This window comes from Lissotriton helveticus, chromosome 1_1 (assembly GCF_964261635.1).
Source record: "Lissotriton helveticus chromosome 1_1, aLisHel1.1, whole genome shotgun sequence".
NCBI classification, from domain to species: Eukaryota; Metazoa; Chordata; class Amphibia; order Caudata; family Salamandridae; genus Lissotriton; species Lissotriton helveticus.
In genome coordinates this window covers 1,652,936,010-1,652,953,885 of record NC_136057.1, presented here as the reverse complement: position 1 = coordinate 1,652,953,885, position 17,876 = coordinate 1,652,936,010, and the positions used below count along the sequence as shown (strand labels likewise).

The following is a 17,876-nucleotide window of genomic DNA, read 5'->3' as shown; positions in this document are numbered from 1 at the left end:
GGACACAGAAACGTGAGGCCCCGTTATGGAGGCTTATCGTTTCATGCAATCACTCATTGATGGGGGGGTTTCCTTTATTAGGCTTTTGTGGATGTGATGGCTATTATTGTGTGAACAATCAGGAATGTTTGTACAAAATCAATAAACTACGTTTTGAAAAAAAAAAAATGGACACAAACATTGGTCCTTAAAAGATGACCTCAAATACATCTCTCACTTAAGCTGTCGTTTTGGTAAACATTTTTTTTTTGCTGTATTTCAGATATTCCAATGTCTGTGGGAATCATTGATCCCAGGTCAAATCCAACACAACTTAACACAGTGGAATTCCTTTGGGACCCTGCAAAGCGGACTTCTGTGTTTATCCAGGTATGGAGATGTGGCTCTCACATGAGGTCTGGAGGCATTGTACCTGCTGGGAGGTGTAAAAGCATTGGTGAATCCCCCTTTTATCCCTGTAATTACTGGAGAGAGTGTGCCTGCTGAGTGATCTGAAAGCATTGTTAACCCCACTGGTCTGACAAGGCGTGTGCTTCTGTATGAATATATGTAAGCAGGCCTATACCGGCACAAACATAACTACAAAGCAGCGCAGTGCTGTGTGGTGCGATTAGGATTACAAAGATTCAATAAAAGAAAGGTATGCAATAAAGGGGTGCAGTTTACTAAACTTGATTTTCAGGAGGGTGGGTAGTAGGCTGATTGTTAGCAGGATAACATCGAGTGGGAGTTGTTGGCAGTTACTCCAACAATATTAGAAGTACTTTGCCAGCCCACTCAGACCATTCATATGCCACAGCTGCTATGCCACACTTTTCCGTTCAGGGATTAATCGAGGGAACGACATACACAGTAGTAGAGACAGTCCCCAACATCCTGTGCAGGCTGTGCATCTTCTAAATCTTGCTGACTTCTCCCCCCCCCCCCCCCCCCCCCCAAAACACTAGTCACCCAAAGCTAAGCCCTTGCCGCCCTTTTCGCTTTCCTAGACCATCCAACGTCCTTCAGAGCGTGATGTCTGACGCACACCCCAGTCCTTGAGGTGAAAATATTTGCTTTGCTGAATAAAGGAACCATCGATGAGAAAGGAGCTCTGCATTATAGATTCCTAGTCTTTCTTGAATCTAGTTTCATATTAACAGCTTTACAAAGACAAGCAGCCCCACACACAAGCAGCCCCACACACACACACACACAAGCAAACCCCCCCCCCACACACACACACACACACAAGCAAACCCCCCACACACACACACAAGCAAACCCCCCACACACACACAAGCAAACCCCACACACACACACAAGCAAACCCCACACACAAGCAGCCCCACACACACACAAGCAGCCCCACACACACACACACAAGCAGCCCCACACACACACACACACAAGCAGCCCCACACACACACACACACAAGCAGCCCCACACACACACACAAGCAGCCCCCCACACACACACACACAAGCAGCCCCACACACACAAGCAGCCCCACACACACACACACACACAAGCAGCCCCACACACACACAAGCAGCCCCACACACACACACAAGCAGCCCCACACACACACACAAGCAGCCCCACACACACACACAAGCAGCCCCACACACACACAAGCAGCCCCACACACACACGCAGCCCCACACACACGCAGCCCCACACACACACACACACGCAGCCACACATACACACGCAGCCACACATACAAGCAGCCCCACACAAGCACCCCCACACACACAAGCAGCCCCACACACACACACAAGCAGCCCCACACACACACACACAAGCAGCCCCACACACAAGCAGCCCCACACACACACACACACACACACACAAGCAGCCCCACACACACAAGCAGCCCCACACACACAAGCAGCCCCACACACACAAGCAGCCCCACACACACAAGCAGCCCCACACACACAAGCAGCCCCACACACACAAGCAGCCCCACACACACAAGCAGCCCCACACACACAAGCAGCCCCACACACACAAGCAGCCCCACACACACAAGCAGCCCCACACACACAAGCAGCCCCACACACACAAGCAGCCCCACACACACAAGCAGCCCCACACACACAAGCAGCCCCACACAAACAAGCAGCCCCCCACACACAAGCAGCCCCCCACACACAAGCAGCCCCCCACACACAAGCAGCCCCCCACACACAAGCAGCCCCACCCACACACAAGCAGCCCCACCCCCCCCACACACACACACACACACAAGCAGCCCCACCCACACACACACAAGCAGCCCCACCCACACACACACACACACAAGCAGCCCCACCTACACACACACGTAGCCCCACCCACACACACAAGCAGCCCCACCCACACGCAAGCAGCCCCACCCACACGCAAGCAGCCCCACCCACACGCAAGCAGCCCCACACACACGCAAGCAGCCCCACACACACGCAAGCAGCCCCACACACACACAAGCAGCCCCACACACACACAAGCAGCCCCACACACACACAAGCAGCCCCACACACACACAAGCAGCCCCACCCCCACCCCCACACACACAAGCAGCCCCACCCCCACACACGCAAGCAGCCCCACCCCCACACACACACGCAAGCAGCCCCACCCACACACACGCAAGCAGCCCCACACACACACAAGCAGCCCCACACACACACACAAGCAGCCCCACACACACACACAAGCAGCCACACACACACACACAAGCAGCCCCACACACACACAAGCAGCCCCACACACACACACAAGCAGCCCCACACACACAAGCAGCCCCACACACACAAGCAGCCCCACACACACACACACTTGAGCTCTTGCTCTCACAGATTGTTTGTAATTTAAAATCTGTTTGTTTACTGCCAACACATCAAAGAAAAAGTACTTCACAGTTAATGAACTCGTTCAGTATAGATATAGAATTGATTATTTTGCCAGGTGAGATATACATTAAATACAATCCCCGGAATGGCTCAGCTGCCCAGGCCGCTGCATGGTATTGTACAAACACGGGACTCCCTCTGCCCATCTGGGTGGTAAGGACACCCACCTGCTCACCTGCTGGTTAAGGTCGACGCCCGTCTGCAGCTGCCAGAGAACGAAGAAGGCCTGCCCCCCGCAGGTGGCCAGGTGCACGGGGGACTGTCCCAGGCCATCCCCAGCAGAGTTGACGGCACTGCCCGTCTCCATCAGGCTGCAGGGGCTGTCGAACTGAGGAGAGAAAGAAGGCGGTCAGACACGAGCCGACAGTACACTCTGCCCTGACCCCGGGCACACCGCTCTCCGGCACGGAGCACTTGCTTCATCACCGTTAGTTAATGCAGCGCGCCGTGCCGGGTGACAGTGACACCACGGGTTACAAATGTATAAAACGGCCATTTCAAGTCCACCCTCACACAATGATTTTTGATACCCATCTGCGCCCCCACACAAAGCTGCATAACCCTTTCTACTGGGAAGCAGGATAACAAAGGTGGGTGTTGAAGAACGCACCTTGCTGACGCGTGGGAGGACCATCCCTCACCTTGCGTGCAGCCATTTTTGGGACCCTTGCAGAGCACCCTTCCGAAACGCCAAATGCTTCCAGTGGATTAGCGTGCCACTCTCTAAAAACAGACCACCCACAGTAAACGTGGCCTTTCGGCACACGTGGAAGTCAACAAGGCGAGAGGTGTTAAATGTAATATTCGAATGCTCACACGTAGCGTTCTTACTTGTTAGCATTTAACATGATCAAATTAATGGGTTCTAAGCAAAGGAAACGCTCCCATAGGCACGAAGAGTGCACTGAAAACATTCTTAGATCATGGCTGCAGGACTGTCCATACCACCCCTCCAACGCTCCCACCACTTTGTTTGTGTTAGTGAAATTAAACGCCATTTTAAAATTATGCACACCTGGAACCCTTCCATTGTATATCTACCCTAGCGGGTAATTGAAAGGATATTGATGCTTACCTCTGCATTGCATTCCAAGAGCAGCATGTCTGACGCTATAGCACCCGAGCACGTAAGGTGTGAAAAAGATATAATCTGCAGGACTCGGGTGGTACTCGCTGCAGGTTGTAGACGCTTGGCGCAGGCAGGCTGGATGCACACTGTGTAGAAGAGCAGTGATGTCCTTTCCCGCTACTGTTCTTAGGCTGATTGTCTAGGAACCCTCCACTGAACCCGGTTCTCATTCCAACACTTTGTGACGGCACCTAACAGCCGCAGCGACTCAAAACACGAGCACGCAGAACACAGGCAGCCGAGGGCGGACCTGCATTGTCCCGTGCCCGCCTGTGATTGGTCGGGCGGCCCTTAGTTTTGGCAAGCTTTCGTTACGAGCTTCCCCCGTGTCTCCCCTTCTGCTTCTCACGTAGGCGCCCGTGCCTGGCTGCCATGGGACTGTCTGCAGTGGCGCACGTAGCAGCAACCCTTTAAGAATAACAAGAAACAGAAAAACAGCGCTATAGCACCAGAGCACGTAAGGTGTGAAAAAGATATAATCTGCAGGACTCGGGTGGTACTCGCTGCAGGTTGTAGACGCTCGGTGCAGGCAGGCTGGATGCACACTGTGTAGAAGAGCAGTGATGTCCTTTCCCGCTACGCTACTGTTCTGAGGCTGATTGTCTAGGAACCCTCCACTGAACCCGGTTCTCGTTCCAACACTTTGTGACGGCACCTAACAGCCGCAGCGACTCAAAACACGAGCACGCGGAACACAGGCAGCCGAGGGCGGACCTGCATTGTCCCGTGCCCGCCTGTGATTGGTCAGGTGGCCCTTAGTTTTGGCAAGCTTTCGTTACGAGCTTCCCCGTGTCTCCCCTTCTGCTTGTCACGTAGGCGCGAGGCGCCCATGCCTGGCTGCCATGGGACTGTCTGCAGTGGCGCACGTAGCAGCAACCCTTTAAGAATAACAAGAAACAGAAAAACAAAAGGCATTAAAACCAGGGCACAAGTCTTAACAAGGGATAGTTACCTCATGTCCGACGCTGCTCGAGCAGCAAAATGGCAGCCCCAAACATCCAAAGATTTTGGATTCGGGGGCGTGTTTTTGGGTTCTGAGTGACTGGTGACGTCACAGGGCGAAAGAACACCAAAAACACGCCCCCAAATCCGAAAGAGACGGGGCTTGATTGGAGTGACGCCTCTCTCCTCCAATGGCTGGCCTCCGTTTAGGAAGCCAGCCAATGGAAACGAGGTGGAGGAGAGAGGCGGGTTCCAAGCCCCGTCAAAAAATCATTAAATCTGCTACCAAAGACTGCGCAAGCGCAGCCTTTAGGTCCTCGACCTAAAAAACCTTCCTGATTACATTGGTTTGAATTTCCTCACTTTTTCCCGGTTGGGTCCATTATTTCTCTTGTACAGAATTTGAACTAAAAGCCCAAGAAATCTTTAATTGTCAAATTCTTGCAGATCTTATGACTTCTTCAGTTGTACCTGGATTTGGCTCTAGGTAATGCGACTTCAGCATTTATTTTCTAATGTAGGTTCTTTGATGCTTTGCTGAGCCCCTCCTGTCTAGCAGTTGGAGTAGTTTGCAAATGCGTTCACAAGCAAACAGAATTCATGGACCTCACCTCAGCCTTTGACAAGGTTAACCACAGGAAGTTGTGGGGTTTGCTTCTTGCGATGGGGGTGTACCCAGACATTGTGTTTCTATTATCTGATTTGCATGCCTACACCTCCGCCTTGGTGTGGTTGTCCCAGGGTATGTATTGCACTCAACCATTTAGAACATGCAGGGGAGTCCGCCCATGGTGTATTCTTGCTCCTTTCTTGTTCACCCTATATATTAGTGGTCTTGAAAAAAGGCCTTTTCTTAGTGCATGTGGGTTGTCCAAAGGTAGGATCTAGACCGCTCCCGGTTCTATTGAATGCCAATGACGTTTGCATGGCACGGACCGCTGTGTTCCTACAGTTATTGTTAAATAGGTTTGTTGCCTTTATGTTCAGTTTGGCTCTCGCAGTTAATTTGTCAAAATCCTATGGCATAGTTGTCTGGCCACGGACTACCAGCTCTAAAACCTTCGAGGTGGGGAAAAATATCTTGGTTAAAGTCCCTGTTTTCTCATACCTCTGGGTGTTCAATGTGCAATTGAAAGCCCATGATTGAGAGGAGGAAGTGTGAGCTTGTTAAGGCCAGTGGTTAGCTTCGCCCAGGGGTTGGGTTCTAGTGCCATCAGCACTTTAATCGAGATTTACCAAGACAGATGTGTTTCAAAGGCTTTGTATGGTTGTAATATTTCGGTATACACGAAGGTTGGTCACATTCAGACTGGTAAAAACATGTTTTCAAGAGGCTTTTTGCAAGTCCTAAAAGTACACTGACTTTCTCTGTCGTGATGAGCTTGGAATAAAAGATATAGGAGACATAATCGCTCTTAGACCATGGCTATGCTGGATTAAGAGCTGGACAGGGAAGGGAGCTCGGCTGAATAGGCAGATCCTTTCTGATTGTTTACCTCTTGATCAGGTGCCTAAAATTCCTCATTATCCCGTTCCTGAAACCCCTGAACCTCAAGCATACTCGTCGTGCTCTTATATTTTTTCACACTTATCCAACGAAAATGTCATTTGCTGGTACCCGCTGTGTTGAGATCAAGACATTCTTGACTTGATTAATTCTGTTGCCACTATTGATGGATTTAAAAACCAATGTATCTTGTTTGTCTCTAAATCTTTAGGGACTTTCTACTATCTTTTTTATGGGTTTTACTGGTACTGTGTGTATATTATCTTATCTTTTGACATGCATGTATAATAATCTTTTTATGGATACATTTATAACTGAATTCCCTGAACTCAGCTGGGCTCTTAATGTTACTCCCCTGGTGGAAAGGGTTACGGCGGACGTTCTAAAATGGCAAACACTGCCTCTGAATCCCATGGGGAGAGTCGCACTTTTCAAAATGATGATTCTCCCCAGATTCCTCTACATGCTTCAAAATATCCCCCTCAACTTCCCGAGGACCTGGTTCCGGGAGCTCGACAGCATGGCTTCCAAATTCCTCTGGGGGAAGGGGAGGGCCCGATTGGCTCTGGGTGTCTGCAGGATCCCTTCCTTCGACGGGGGCCTAGGGATGACCCATTTATATTTATACTACCTGGCCACACGTCTGCTCTCTCTGCACAACTGGTTTAATGGAGGCTTGTCCGATCCGGCATATAGGCTGGACGTCAGTGTACTGGGATTGTCCAATGTTCAGTCGATGCTGTATGGGGAGCCTATTTCGTCCCATTTGCCTGACGTGACGCGTTCGGTGCTACTGGCTAGGCAGGCTGCGTTGCGCCATACAAAATGGACTCACACATTGACCCAATGTACACCCTTGTGGCAGGGCACTTGGCTCAGGGAAGTCAATGAGCTGCAGGACTTTCGGTCCTGGGACCTTATAGGTATTTCTCAACTGGGCGACGTATGGGTGGGTGATCATATGCGCTCCTTTCAAGGCCTTCAAACTCTATATTCTCTACACCACTCGCAGTTTTATAGATACTTACAGCTGCACCTCACGACTGGTACAGAGCTTCCAGATCATAGCCCTCCTGAGGCGCAAATCATGCTGGGGGATCTGGGTAGGGGGGCATCTCTGGCATTTACTGGACACTGATTAACAACACTCCGACATCCTTAGATCGTCTGCGGGCTCAATGAGTGGATTGGGTGGGCACCTTGGAGGAGGAGGACAGGCGGGACGCCCGTATGGCCCCCATGACAGTTACTACCTCCGCCAAACTGCGCATGGTACAGCTTTATTTCTTACACGCCGCCTGCTTGCCCCAGCGCGCCTGCATTGCACAGAACTCCAGTCGACCCCCGCCTGTGCTAGATGCGGTCACGAACCCGCTGACTTTCTCCATATGGTATAGGCCTGTCCTTGCTTGGCGCAACATTAAGGAGGAACTCACCGAGGTACTAGGGTGGGATATCCTGCACGACCCGAAACATGCGATCTTAGGCATCATAGATGGGTCCAGAAATGAAAAACTGTTGTATACCACGGCAATGGTGGTGGCTAAAAGAGACCTAGTGACTGCTTGGAACCCCATGAGAAATGGCGAGCCGGAGTCGACTGGTGCGTCACGCAGGAGAAGACCATGTACGAGGCACGTGGCTGCCCCAAGAAGTACCGTAGGGTCTGGGGGAAGTGGTTGGGGGGCATGGTTTAGCCTCGCTGGGGATAATCACAAATTTGTCTCTTTGAATTTGTACGTCCTTGTCATATGGGTTGTCCAGAACATTGCATATATTCCTATGTTATCATGGTGTCTTGATGATTGGCTGTTGCTTTTTGTGAAATCAATAAAAAAAATGTGTAACTGAATAAAGATTTATAATGATGATGATTAACTCCCTAATAGTGCCAACATAATTAATATGCTTTTTTAGGTGCACTGCATTAGCACTGAATTCACAATGAGAAAGCACGGGGGAGAAAAAGGGGTGCCCTTCCGGATCCAGATAGATACCTTCAAGGATGACGAGAACGGGGAGTACACGGAGCACCTTCATTCTGCCAGCTGCCAAGTCAAAGTCTTTAAGGTAAGGGATGTAGAAGAGTCAGTGAGTGTCAGAATGGTGTTTTCTGTCTTACAGATTGTTTTCGTTTTTTCTGCATGTTTACAATGGTATCTCTGTTCTGTGGGTGTTGCTCATCTTGCAGTGCATTTCTGGAAATGAAAGCTCACAATGCAAGATTTTTCATATTTTTCTAATGACTACTGTCATTTAGGGCCTACTTTTTGTTCAGTTATGGGATGTGGCCTTATACCACAAGACTGAAGTATGATTAGTGATGTGTGTCTTCTAGTATCTTATGTTATAGGATTTGTAGAGTGTATACCTGCCCCAACAATGGGGCTTTCCAGCGCTAGGCCTATAGAACACAACTGCAACCGCCAACATCCCAAAGGATCTAGATGAGCTAGATGAAGAAAAGCCATGTCTTGAGAGATTTCCTGAAAAATTGATGGTTTTGAATGTTTCTGATGGAAGGAGCAAGTGGGTTCCAGAGAGAAGGGTCCTGGGCTTCGAAGGATCAGCCCCTTCTCTGACTCAGGGAACAGTGGCCAAGTTGAGGTTGACGGAGCGTAGAGAACGTGTGGGCCAATAAAATGAAATAAGATGGTTCAGTATCGGGGGTCCCCTGGAAGTAAAAAAAATCTTATGGGTGATACAGAGAGTCTTAAAATGAATGCGCTTATCCGCAGGGAGCCAGTGTAACTTGTGAAGAACACCAGAGGCAGAAAAGAACTTGGGGAGAAAAGCAGCCTGGCAGCCACATTTTGGGCAACTGGAGTCTTTTAGTAATGGATGTATTGACTTCTAGGTACAAGATGTTACAATAGTCCAACCAGGACAAGATAACCACCTAAATGATGGTTTGACAGATGAATGAGTTAAAAAGGTCCAGGATCAGTTTGAGGCTTCTCAAGAGTCCAAAGCAGGTGCCAAAAACTGATTAAGCTTAAACCTCTGTGGTAAAGGTTTTATCCAACCAAACTCTAAAGCTTTTGATGGAGAACTTGGGTTTGGGGAGAGGCCCAAGGGAGGAAGGCCTACTATATGGAAAGAGTCTTTGCAGTGCATTAAGTCTTGAGCTGTGGTGTGTTTGTATTGCATCCAACTTGGTGCTGTTGTAATGCATTTTAGTGCTTATAGAAGTATGTGAGTTGAATGGTGGGCATGTCGAGCAGAATTTATTCTATGTGCATGATTGAAGAATAGTAGCATGGTGAGTGTGCAATCTCCTCCTCGTGTGGGTGGTGATGGGTTCTCTGGGTCTATGTTAAAACGATGTTGTACATGTGTGGGTTTACCGAGAACCATGGGACGGCATGACTAAAGGAAATCCACAAACAACCTCAGTTGAGGTTCTAAGTTGTTGAAACACCCCCCTGTACTGAAAATACACTGTTGTGTCGTTTGTAATAAAATATAGTAAATAAAACTGGTAGTATGCTTGTACAACGGCATGCACATATAAGGGTTTCTTAAGAGTAACTCCATCTATATAGAGAAAAGTGCTGCAGGATGCTGCATATCGGTGGACCCTTGCAGGCTCCCTGATTTTAATAAATAACCTAATATCGAACTAAACATGCAAGCGCATTGCCCTAAAATGCACGTGCACAGCATCAAATCGCCAGCCATCTGTTCCCCTGCAGCTCTTCCTGCTCCGCCCCACAAACTTCCCCCAGCGTGTGCTCTGGCTCAGCCGAGCCGCACTCCTCCCACACCTTTGAAGTGAAGCTTCACTTCAAAGGCCCCTGCTGCTTCACACTGTGTCGCATTTCTCCTCCCCCCTCCCCACAGCAATGCCCTCCGCCGTCCGTACTTTCACTTTGACGGCCGCAGGCCGTCTCGTGTTTCTCCTCCCCCCTCCCAGTGGTTTTATTTTTTTTTTAAACTTGTTTTACTTGTTTTTAAAGCACACATCTTTTGCTTCTTCCTGCGTTTCATCTTTGAAATGCTGACAAAAACAAATCTGTTCCATTTCTTTTCACGTGAACGCAGCAAAATACTGCGTCAACAACGGCTTCGTTACCTATGCTGGCGATACATATAATGTGAAGCAAAACCCTTTCACCCGTTTCCTATGGTAAAGGATGCAAACGTATTAGCTAGATATTCAGCACATATTCAAAACGATTACAAACATGGCCCTGAGCAAAGTCGTACAAGAATTTGGCAACTGCAAGCAGCTAACTTACGAGATCACCATAAAAGGGACTCGGAATGGTGCACCCTAAAGACTAACAGTGATTTTGCCTAGTGTTTCGGAAAGCGGACTAACAAGCATTTGCAATGCAACAGGTCTCGCAGTTGTGAGTCTGAGCTATTGGCATTGTAAATGGTAATGCGTTTATTTCTGTGTTGGTTTTCAAAACATAAATAAAAGGCATTGTCATTTACAATGCCAATAGCTCAAATCTCGCAAATGCGAGACCTATTGCATTGCAAATGCTTGTGTTTTTTTATTACAAAGCTACAGAGGACCTAGAAAGGCTACTTCATAATTCAAGGATTAACTATATCTGCCACTGTTTCTGCTTTGTCTGGGCAACTACATTTGGTCTAATCTAGATGAACATAGTGTGTCTTAGGAAACGTGGGTGCTGAGGAGAGTGTCCAACATATGCCAAGATCACCGGCCAATTATGGAAATGGAATACCTTTACAAAATTTTATAAGGTAGCTAGAGGAGGGCACTTTTGTTATAAAGGCCCCTCTAGCCTCCCGCATTACTTGCCCTCAATTGTCAGTATGGGAGAAGGCGTTTTTGCCAATGGTCAGCTGAATTTATTTATTTATTTATTTATTTGGTGTGTTTTGTATAGCGCACAGCTACCCCAACGGGGTGTCCCGGCGCTTCTGTGTGTATGCTGGGTCTCACTCATAGGGAATTTAGCAGAAGAGGAATGTTTTCAATGCCTTGCGAAAAGGCAGCTCTTCCTGAATCAGCCTAATGGAGTTAGGGAGTTTATTCCATTGTTGGGAGGTACAAGCCTGAAAGGTTTTTCCCCCAGAACGTGCTTTTTTAAATCTGGGTGTACACAGCAAATTTGTTGAGCTGGATCGGAGGTGTCTCGCATTGCTGTAAGGGCGGAGGCAGGAAGAGAGATATGCGGAGCCCTTTCCCTTGATTGCACGATGTGCCAAGGTGAGTGCTTTGAATTCTGCCCTTTTTTGAACTGGCAACCAATGAAGCCTTCGTCGATGTGGAGAGATATGTTCTCGAAGGGAGATGCCACAGACCAGCCGGACTGCAGCATTCTGGACTGTCTGTAACCGGTGGCAAAGGCCAGAAGCAAGTCCAAGGTACAGACTGTTGGCATAATCCAAGTGGGAAGTTATTAATGCCTGGACAATGGTTTTTCTGGTATTACTAGGAAGGAAATTAATAAATGTTTTGATCATCCTAATTTTAGAGAGGCATGCAGCAGTCACCGTCTGGACTTGGTTTTGGAAAGAGAGGCTAGAATCCCATCTAACCCCCAGGTTTTTTACTGATTTCTTGGGGGAAGGGGGCATGCTCAAGTCATGAGGCCACCAGAGGTTTGAGTCCAGTGGAGAGGATTGGTGGAAAAAGAGGACCTCGGTTTTCCCAGCGTTTAATCGAAGGAAATTATTGTCCATCCAACGGGCGATGTTGCGGAGGCAATCTTCTAATGGGTCAAAAGTGGTCTGGGTAGAAGTGTTATTAGAAAATAAGAGCTGAATATCATCAGTATAAGAGGTTGCCTTAATTCCTGACTGAGCAATGATCTCAGCCAGGGGGGAAAAATAAACATTAAACAAAAGGGGGCTCGATGAAGATCCCTGTGGGACTCCCCATTTTAACGGACGACTTTCGGAGGTGTAGGGGGAGCGGGCAGTAAGGAGATGGGCCTGTAGTTAGCTGGTTCATCTGGATCTGCATGGATTGTTTTGAGGATAGGGACTAATTGGGCATGTTTCCATGCCTCTGGGAATGTACCTGTCTTAAGGGAGTCGTTCCAAATGCAGTTGAGGGTGGGGTTTAGAAGAGGGGCCAGTGCTTTGTATTGTTTGGCCGGCCAAGGGTCAATTGGCGAACCTGATCTACATTTTAATAGTTCTGCCAGAGAACGTTCTAAGGAGATCTCCTCAAAGTCTGAGAAAACAGGAGCGGATTCTGGAGGATCTACAGGTTTATCATTAGTATTGGGGCTGCTGTTACAGGGGAAGGAGTCGTAAATAGAGGCAATTTTTTCCTCGAAGTAGTCAGAAAGACGAGTGCAGAGGGATTGTGATACCGGGGATTGGAGTTTGAGGGCCATAGGATTTGTGAAAGTTCTAACTGTATTGAAGATTTCCCTAGTGGATCCTTGTGCTCTATTTATTTTCTCCCCCAGATAGGTCTTTTTATGATCAAGTATCTTCTTCCGATAGTTTTTAAGAGCTGTTTTATATTTCATTTTACTATCTGGGGAGTACGAATATCTCCAACGGCGCTCCAGGAGTTTGCAAGCGGATTTACACTTGCGAAGTTCGACGGAGTACCAAGGTGCCAACGGGGCAGAACGAAAAGTTTTAATGGGCCTGATAGGAGCGATGGAGTCGATGGCGGAAGTGACCCAGCTGTTGAAATTAGCTAGCCTAGAGTCCAAGTCAGGGGCGTCCACAGGGGCAGTGGTAGAAAGATGTGCAGCGAGGCTGTCTGGGGAGATCTTACTCCAGTTACGGCCGACCAACTTGGCCGGAACCCTAGGCTTGTTTTGGTGGCAGAGGGGGAAAGAGAAAGGAATAAAAAAATGGTCTGACCAGATCACTGGGTAAGGTTTACTGATGGAAATGTCTTCCAGGTTAGAGCAGATAAGGTAGAGTGTATGCCCGGCCTTATGGGTAGGGTGGGATACCAATTGATTTAATCCGCCATCAATTAAGGTGAAGAGAAAATTGAGGTTGGTGGGGTCAGAGGTGTCCTCTACATGCAAATTAAATCCCCAAGTAGGGTGAAATTTGCGTAGCGGGAGCTAGCCTGAAGGACAAAATCCAAAAGAACGGGAAGGAAGGATACCTTGGATTTAGGAGGACGATATACAAGTAGGCCTGAGCATGTAATATTAGCAGCAAGTTTGATACAAAAAGGTAGTGCTTCGATGGATTTGATTTGGGTGTAGGGGAAAGAAGAGATGGTCCATTGCGATCTATAAATTATAGCTACACCCCCACCATGATTGTGGCTTTGTCGGTTGGCACACAAGATGTTATAATCAGGGGGAATGGCTAGACATAAAGCTGGATTGGTTTCATCCCCCAACCAAGTTTCCGTTAGGAAAAGGAGGTCCCACTTGTTGTCCATCAGGGTTTGGGCTAAATCCAAGGAATGTTTTACTAGTGACCGACAGTTAATTAGACCCGCTTTAAGAATAAAATGATCCCAGCAGGGGCAGGTCCAGTAGGTGCCTGTAGGAGTGGGCATTGGAGTAAGGGGTTGTCAACTTCATGTCCAGCGCTGCAGGGCTTGCATGGGTAAGAGGAAGTGGAGAGGTCCGGAGGGATGGTATGTGAGAAGACACAATGTTTAGGTTTTAGCAATAGTAGAGTCTCCCTGCCGTAAGAAAGACTGGAAGGGGTGCCAAAACCAACAGAGTCGGTGGCCACGGCCGCGTCATGGTCGCAGACGGGCAGGACTCTGGCACGACTCCGGCGCAGATCCGGCGCTTCCGCTGGTCGCGTCCGCTGCGCGGAGACATGCCCGTCTTCTTTTATGCTGGGCACTAGAATGCGTGCAAACGATTCCCCCACCCAAGATGGCCGTCACGAAATTCAGCCCGGCCGGGACAGAATGACCTCAGCGCCTGAGTCGGGAGAGGCTGGCCCGGGTAGCATGGGAGTGCGGGGGTGGGTAAGTAACAATTCAGCGTTTGTCGCTTCAATTCGAGCGGGATGAAAGGTGCCAATACAATTCTAAAAAGCTTAGTGAATCAAGCAGGGGTACAATACTAATTTAAAAATGCTTAGTGAATCAAGCAGAGGTAAAATACAAATTTAAAGCGGGGCAATGAAAATAAGGCATGAAATGTGGTAAATAATGATCCTGTTGGCATGATACTGCCAAAAATGTAATTGGATTGCTGCCCAGTTAGGGGTGGCTGTCCCTCTGCCATTTTCAATGACCTCACTTCTTTTAGCCATTCAAAGGCTGCAACAGAAATCTCCCATAATGTCAGAGATTTTCAGTAGCTACATTTTCTGAAATTTTGCATCAAAAGAAAATACGTTCTTGGCCTGTTGGAATTGTTAAGGCCGAATGGAAAACCGAAGTATCGGAAAATGACAGTTCTGGAAAGGAATCTGAGGGCATACATCTGACAAAAATCTATTTAGCCACTGGTTCTTCAGGCATTTGATTCAGGTGCATGCTACTTACTCCAACTAAGTTTATGTTCAGCTGCGCGTAGGAAAGTGCCCCTTTTTGCGTGGTTGCCCCCACTTTTTGTCAAATTGTTGATGTACTTTAACTGGGTGTGCCCAGGGCTCCTGCCAACCAGGTACCCAGTGCCTATGTTCTTTCCCTAAACTGTACTGTTGCGAAACCCAATTGGAAACTCTCTGGCCACATACAAGTCCCTTGTAAAGGGTACCATAGGTACTGTTGGACCCGGTCCTTTGGGCAGGTCTACCCCGTGACTTTTTGCTTTTTCCTAGCCTGTTTTTGGAACCTGGATTGGTGATTGTAGGCCTCTGCGCACTTTTTCACTGTGGTACAGTGTAAAGTGCGTGTGCTTTCTGTGTATGGATGGTGAGTGACCTGCCCTCCCATAGGAATGACTGGGAATATGTATGCCCATGGTAGATTCCTGATGCATGGGGAGTGCAGGGTCGAGTTTGATATGTATGAACTCGTGAGAATGAATGCTGCAAAATGATGTATGCAGCATGACTGTGTCTAGTCCAGAAGTACCACTTTTGGAAGTTGGCATAATTGTGTAAGTTGGTGCTAGCGTGTGATTGGCTGGTGAGTCTGCCCAGGCATGCCTGGGCCTGTTGGTAGATGGACTGTCTGGTTTGAGTAGAACAGGGTCTGCAGGGTCCGCAAGGCCCCGAAGGAGGGCGTAGATGAAAGGCCCCCCATCTGCTGTTAGGGAGGAGTGGAGAGAGCTCTGGTGGTGCCAGGCTGTGTCTGTCGGCCCACCCTGGATGACTCTCCCTCCCGATGGCCCCCTGTCACCTCTGACCTGAGGCTGACAGGGGAGGGAAACCAGATACTCCCAGAGCTTAGGGCTCGCCTTGCACGAAAGCTTCAAAGGCTTCAAAGCTTTTTCTGTGGATAAGAAGAGGCTCTGCCCCTTCCAAAATGTTCTTGTCCTGGCTCTTGTGGCTGACTGGGATCTACCAGGGTGGGGCGCTGCCCAGCCCCTGGACACCTGGATTCCTGGACTCCTGGGGGACCCTTCTGCCTGCCTGGGCTGAAGGGGGGACTTGGCTTTGCCCCTGGGGAAGTTCTGGGACCATGGCAGCATGGAGAAGCTGCCCTTTTCCTGTGGAGAGCGCTGGAGTTGGTTTCTAGCGCCTAGAGGCGCTGGGCTTCGCCTTGAGCGCCTGGGAGCGCTCTGCCTGCTGTCTAGCGCTTTGGAGCGCTTCATTTCCCCCAAGCGCATGAGAGCGCTGTCGCTGGACTTTCTAGCGCTTAGGAGCGCTTTTCCTGCTTGTTTATAGCGCTGGATGCGCTGAGGATTCCTGCCTGCATGGATATAATTATCTACGAGTGCCCACCTCGATCTGTCGCGGAGGAAAACAAACCGCGAAGGGGCCGCGACCGGATTGGCCGAGACCCGAGGAGAGCCGTGCTCTGATTGGCCCGTGGATCGGCGAGGCCGCGCTGCCATTGGTTGGCGGCCTCGCGTCATGAGGGGCTCGGCGCAGGAGCCGCGACGTGATTGGCTGGGCCGCGCCGAGGAAGAAGGAAGATGGCGCTGCCTGCCGGCGGGTCGGCCGGGCTCCCGTGAGCTGAGGGAGCCCGGCGGCATCTGAGGAGAAGTGCCGGGTGATCACCGCCGGGCCCGAGACGAGGAGAAGCTGTGTGGCCGCTGCTGGGGGCTCCCGGGTGTCAAGGGAGCCCCGGCGAGGGAGAGGAAGGCCAGCGCGAGGTTCCCCGAATGGAGGGAGAGCCTCGAGTGTAGAGAGCAGCTGAGCTTGCAGGCGGGGCTCCGTGGTGGAAGAGGAGCCCCGCGCTGCCCAGAAGAAGAAGAAGCCGCCCGGAGGAGCCCCGCACAGGAGAGCCCGGTGAGTTGAAGGGCTGGGAGGCTCCGTGTGGGCCGGGGGAGACGGGGGCAGTGCTGTTGCTGCTCCGTGAGGGAGCAGATGGAGTTTTGTGGCGTCGGGGCACATTACCAGTGGCCGCCCCCCCCCCGTGGGCTGCTAGCATGTAGGGCGGCCCCAGATGGCAGCGGGCCGCCCCACCGAAGAGGGCATTGTTGGTGTTGAGCCCTGAGAGAGGCTCGTGGGGGCATTTTGGTATGTTTGGAGCCCGAGGGGCTCCCTGCCGCATTTCTTTTGCTCGAGGCCCCCGTGAGGGACTCCAACGACCCCCGCAGTTTGAGAGAGCCTGTGTGGCTCAGAGGGGCCATAGTTTGTTGAGAGCCTGAGAGCTCCACCGTTTGGGGGACATGTGGTGTCCAGAGCCTGTGTGGCTCCAGCGTGGCGCAGTTTGCGCCTGAGGGCTAGTGAGAGCCCTGTCGCAGTTCTGCATCCCAGCTGCCCAGCAATTAGTGGGCGGTTGCACCGTTTAGGCGCAATTTCAAGGGAGTCCCTGTGTGGGACAGAGAGGGCACAGTGGTGCCCGGCCTTCACAGCTGCGCAGCACTTAGTGCCAGCTGCAACGTTTAGGCCCTTGCGAGTGTTCCCAGGGGCCCAGCAAGTAGTGGGCCCCTGCATCGTTTAGGCACCCTGACACTGAGACTCAGGGCGTCTGAGCCCCAACAAGGCCGTTGGCCTAGGGACTGCCACAGGTAGTGGCTCATGTGATAGTATCTGCCTAATGGGAGCTTTGCGCATTGTGATGTGGTGCTAGGAAATGTAATGCTTTTAGTATGATTACGCACCTTGATCTTACACCTCTGAATGTTTTTAGACATCATGTGATTCTTGCGCTATTGCTTTACTTTGACACCCCTGAATGTTTCATGCATTATGTGTCTTTCTCTTCTTGCGCTACACCTCTGAATGTTTAGTCATCATGTGTCTTCTTGCGCTGCACCCCTGACTGTATTTTAATTGCATCACGTGCTCTGTCCTGAACACCGCTGAATGTGTAGGTCTATACATCATGTGTTTTCTTTCTTTACTACTCCTCTGAATGTATATTCATGCATCATGGGTAGTGCGTTTTGAGCTATACCCCTAAGTGGATTTCATCCTTAG

General features: G+C 49.9%; 1 protein-coding gene across 2 annotated transcripts in view; it reads left to right on the top strand.

The window, feature by feature from the left end:
- The window catches only part of TFCP2 (transcription factor CP2), a 356,031-nt gene that overhangs the window by 88,923 nt on the left and 249,232 nt on the right, over positions 1-17,876 (top strand). For both annotated transcript variants that reach the window (XM_078688852.1, XM_078688853.1), the window contains exons 5-6: positions 263-369; positions 8,376-8,528. In XM_078688852.1, the coding sequence (XP_078544978.1) occupies positions 263-369; positions 8,376-8,528 (260 nt within the window). The remainder of the gene's footprint in view (positions 1-262; positions 370-8,375; positions 8,529-17,876) is intronic.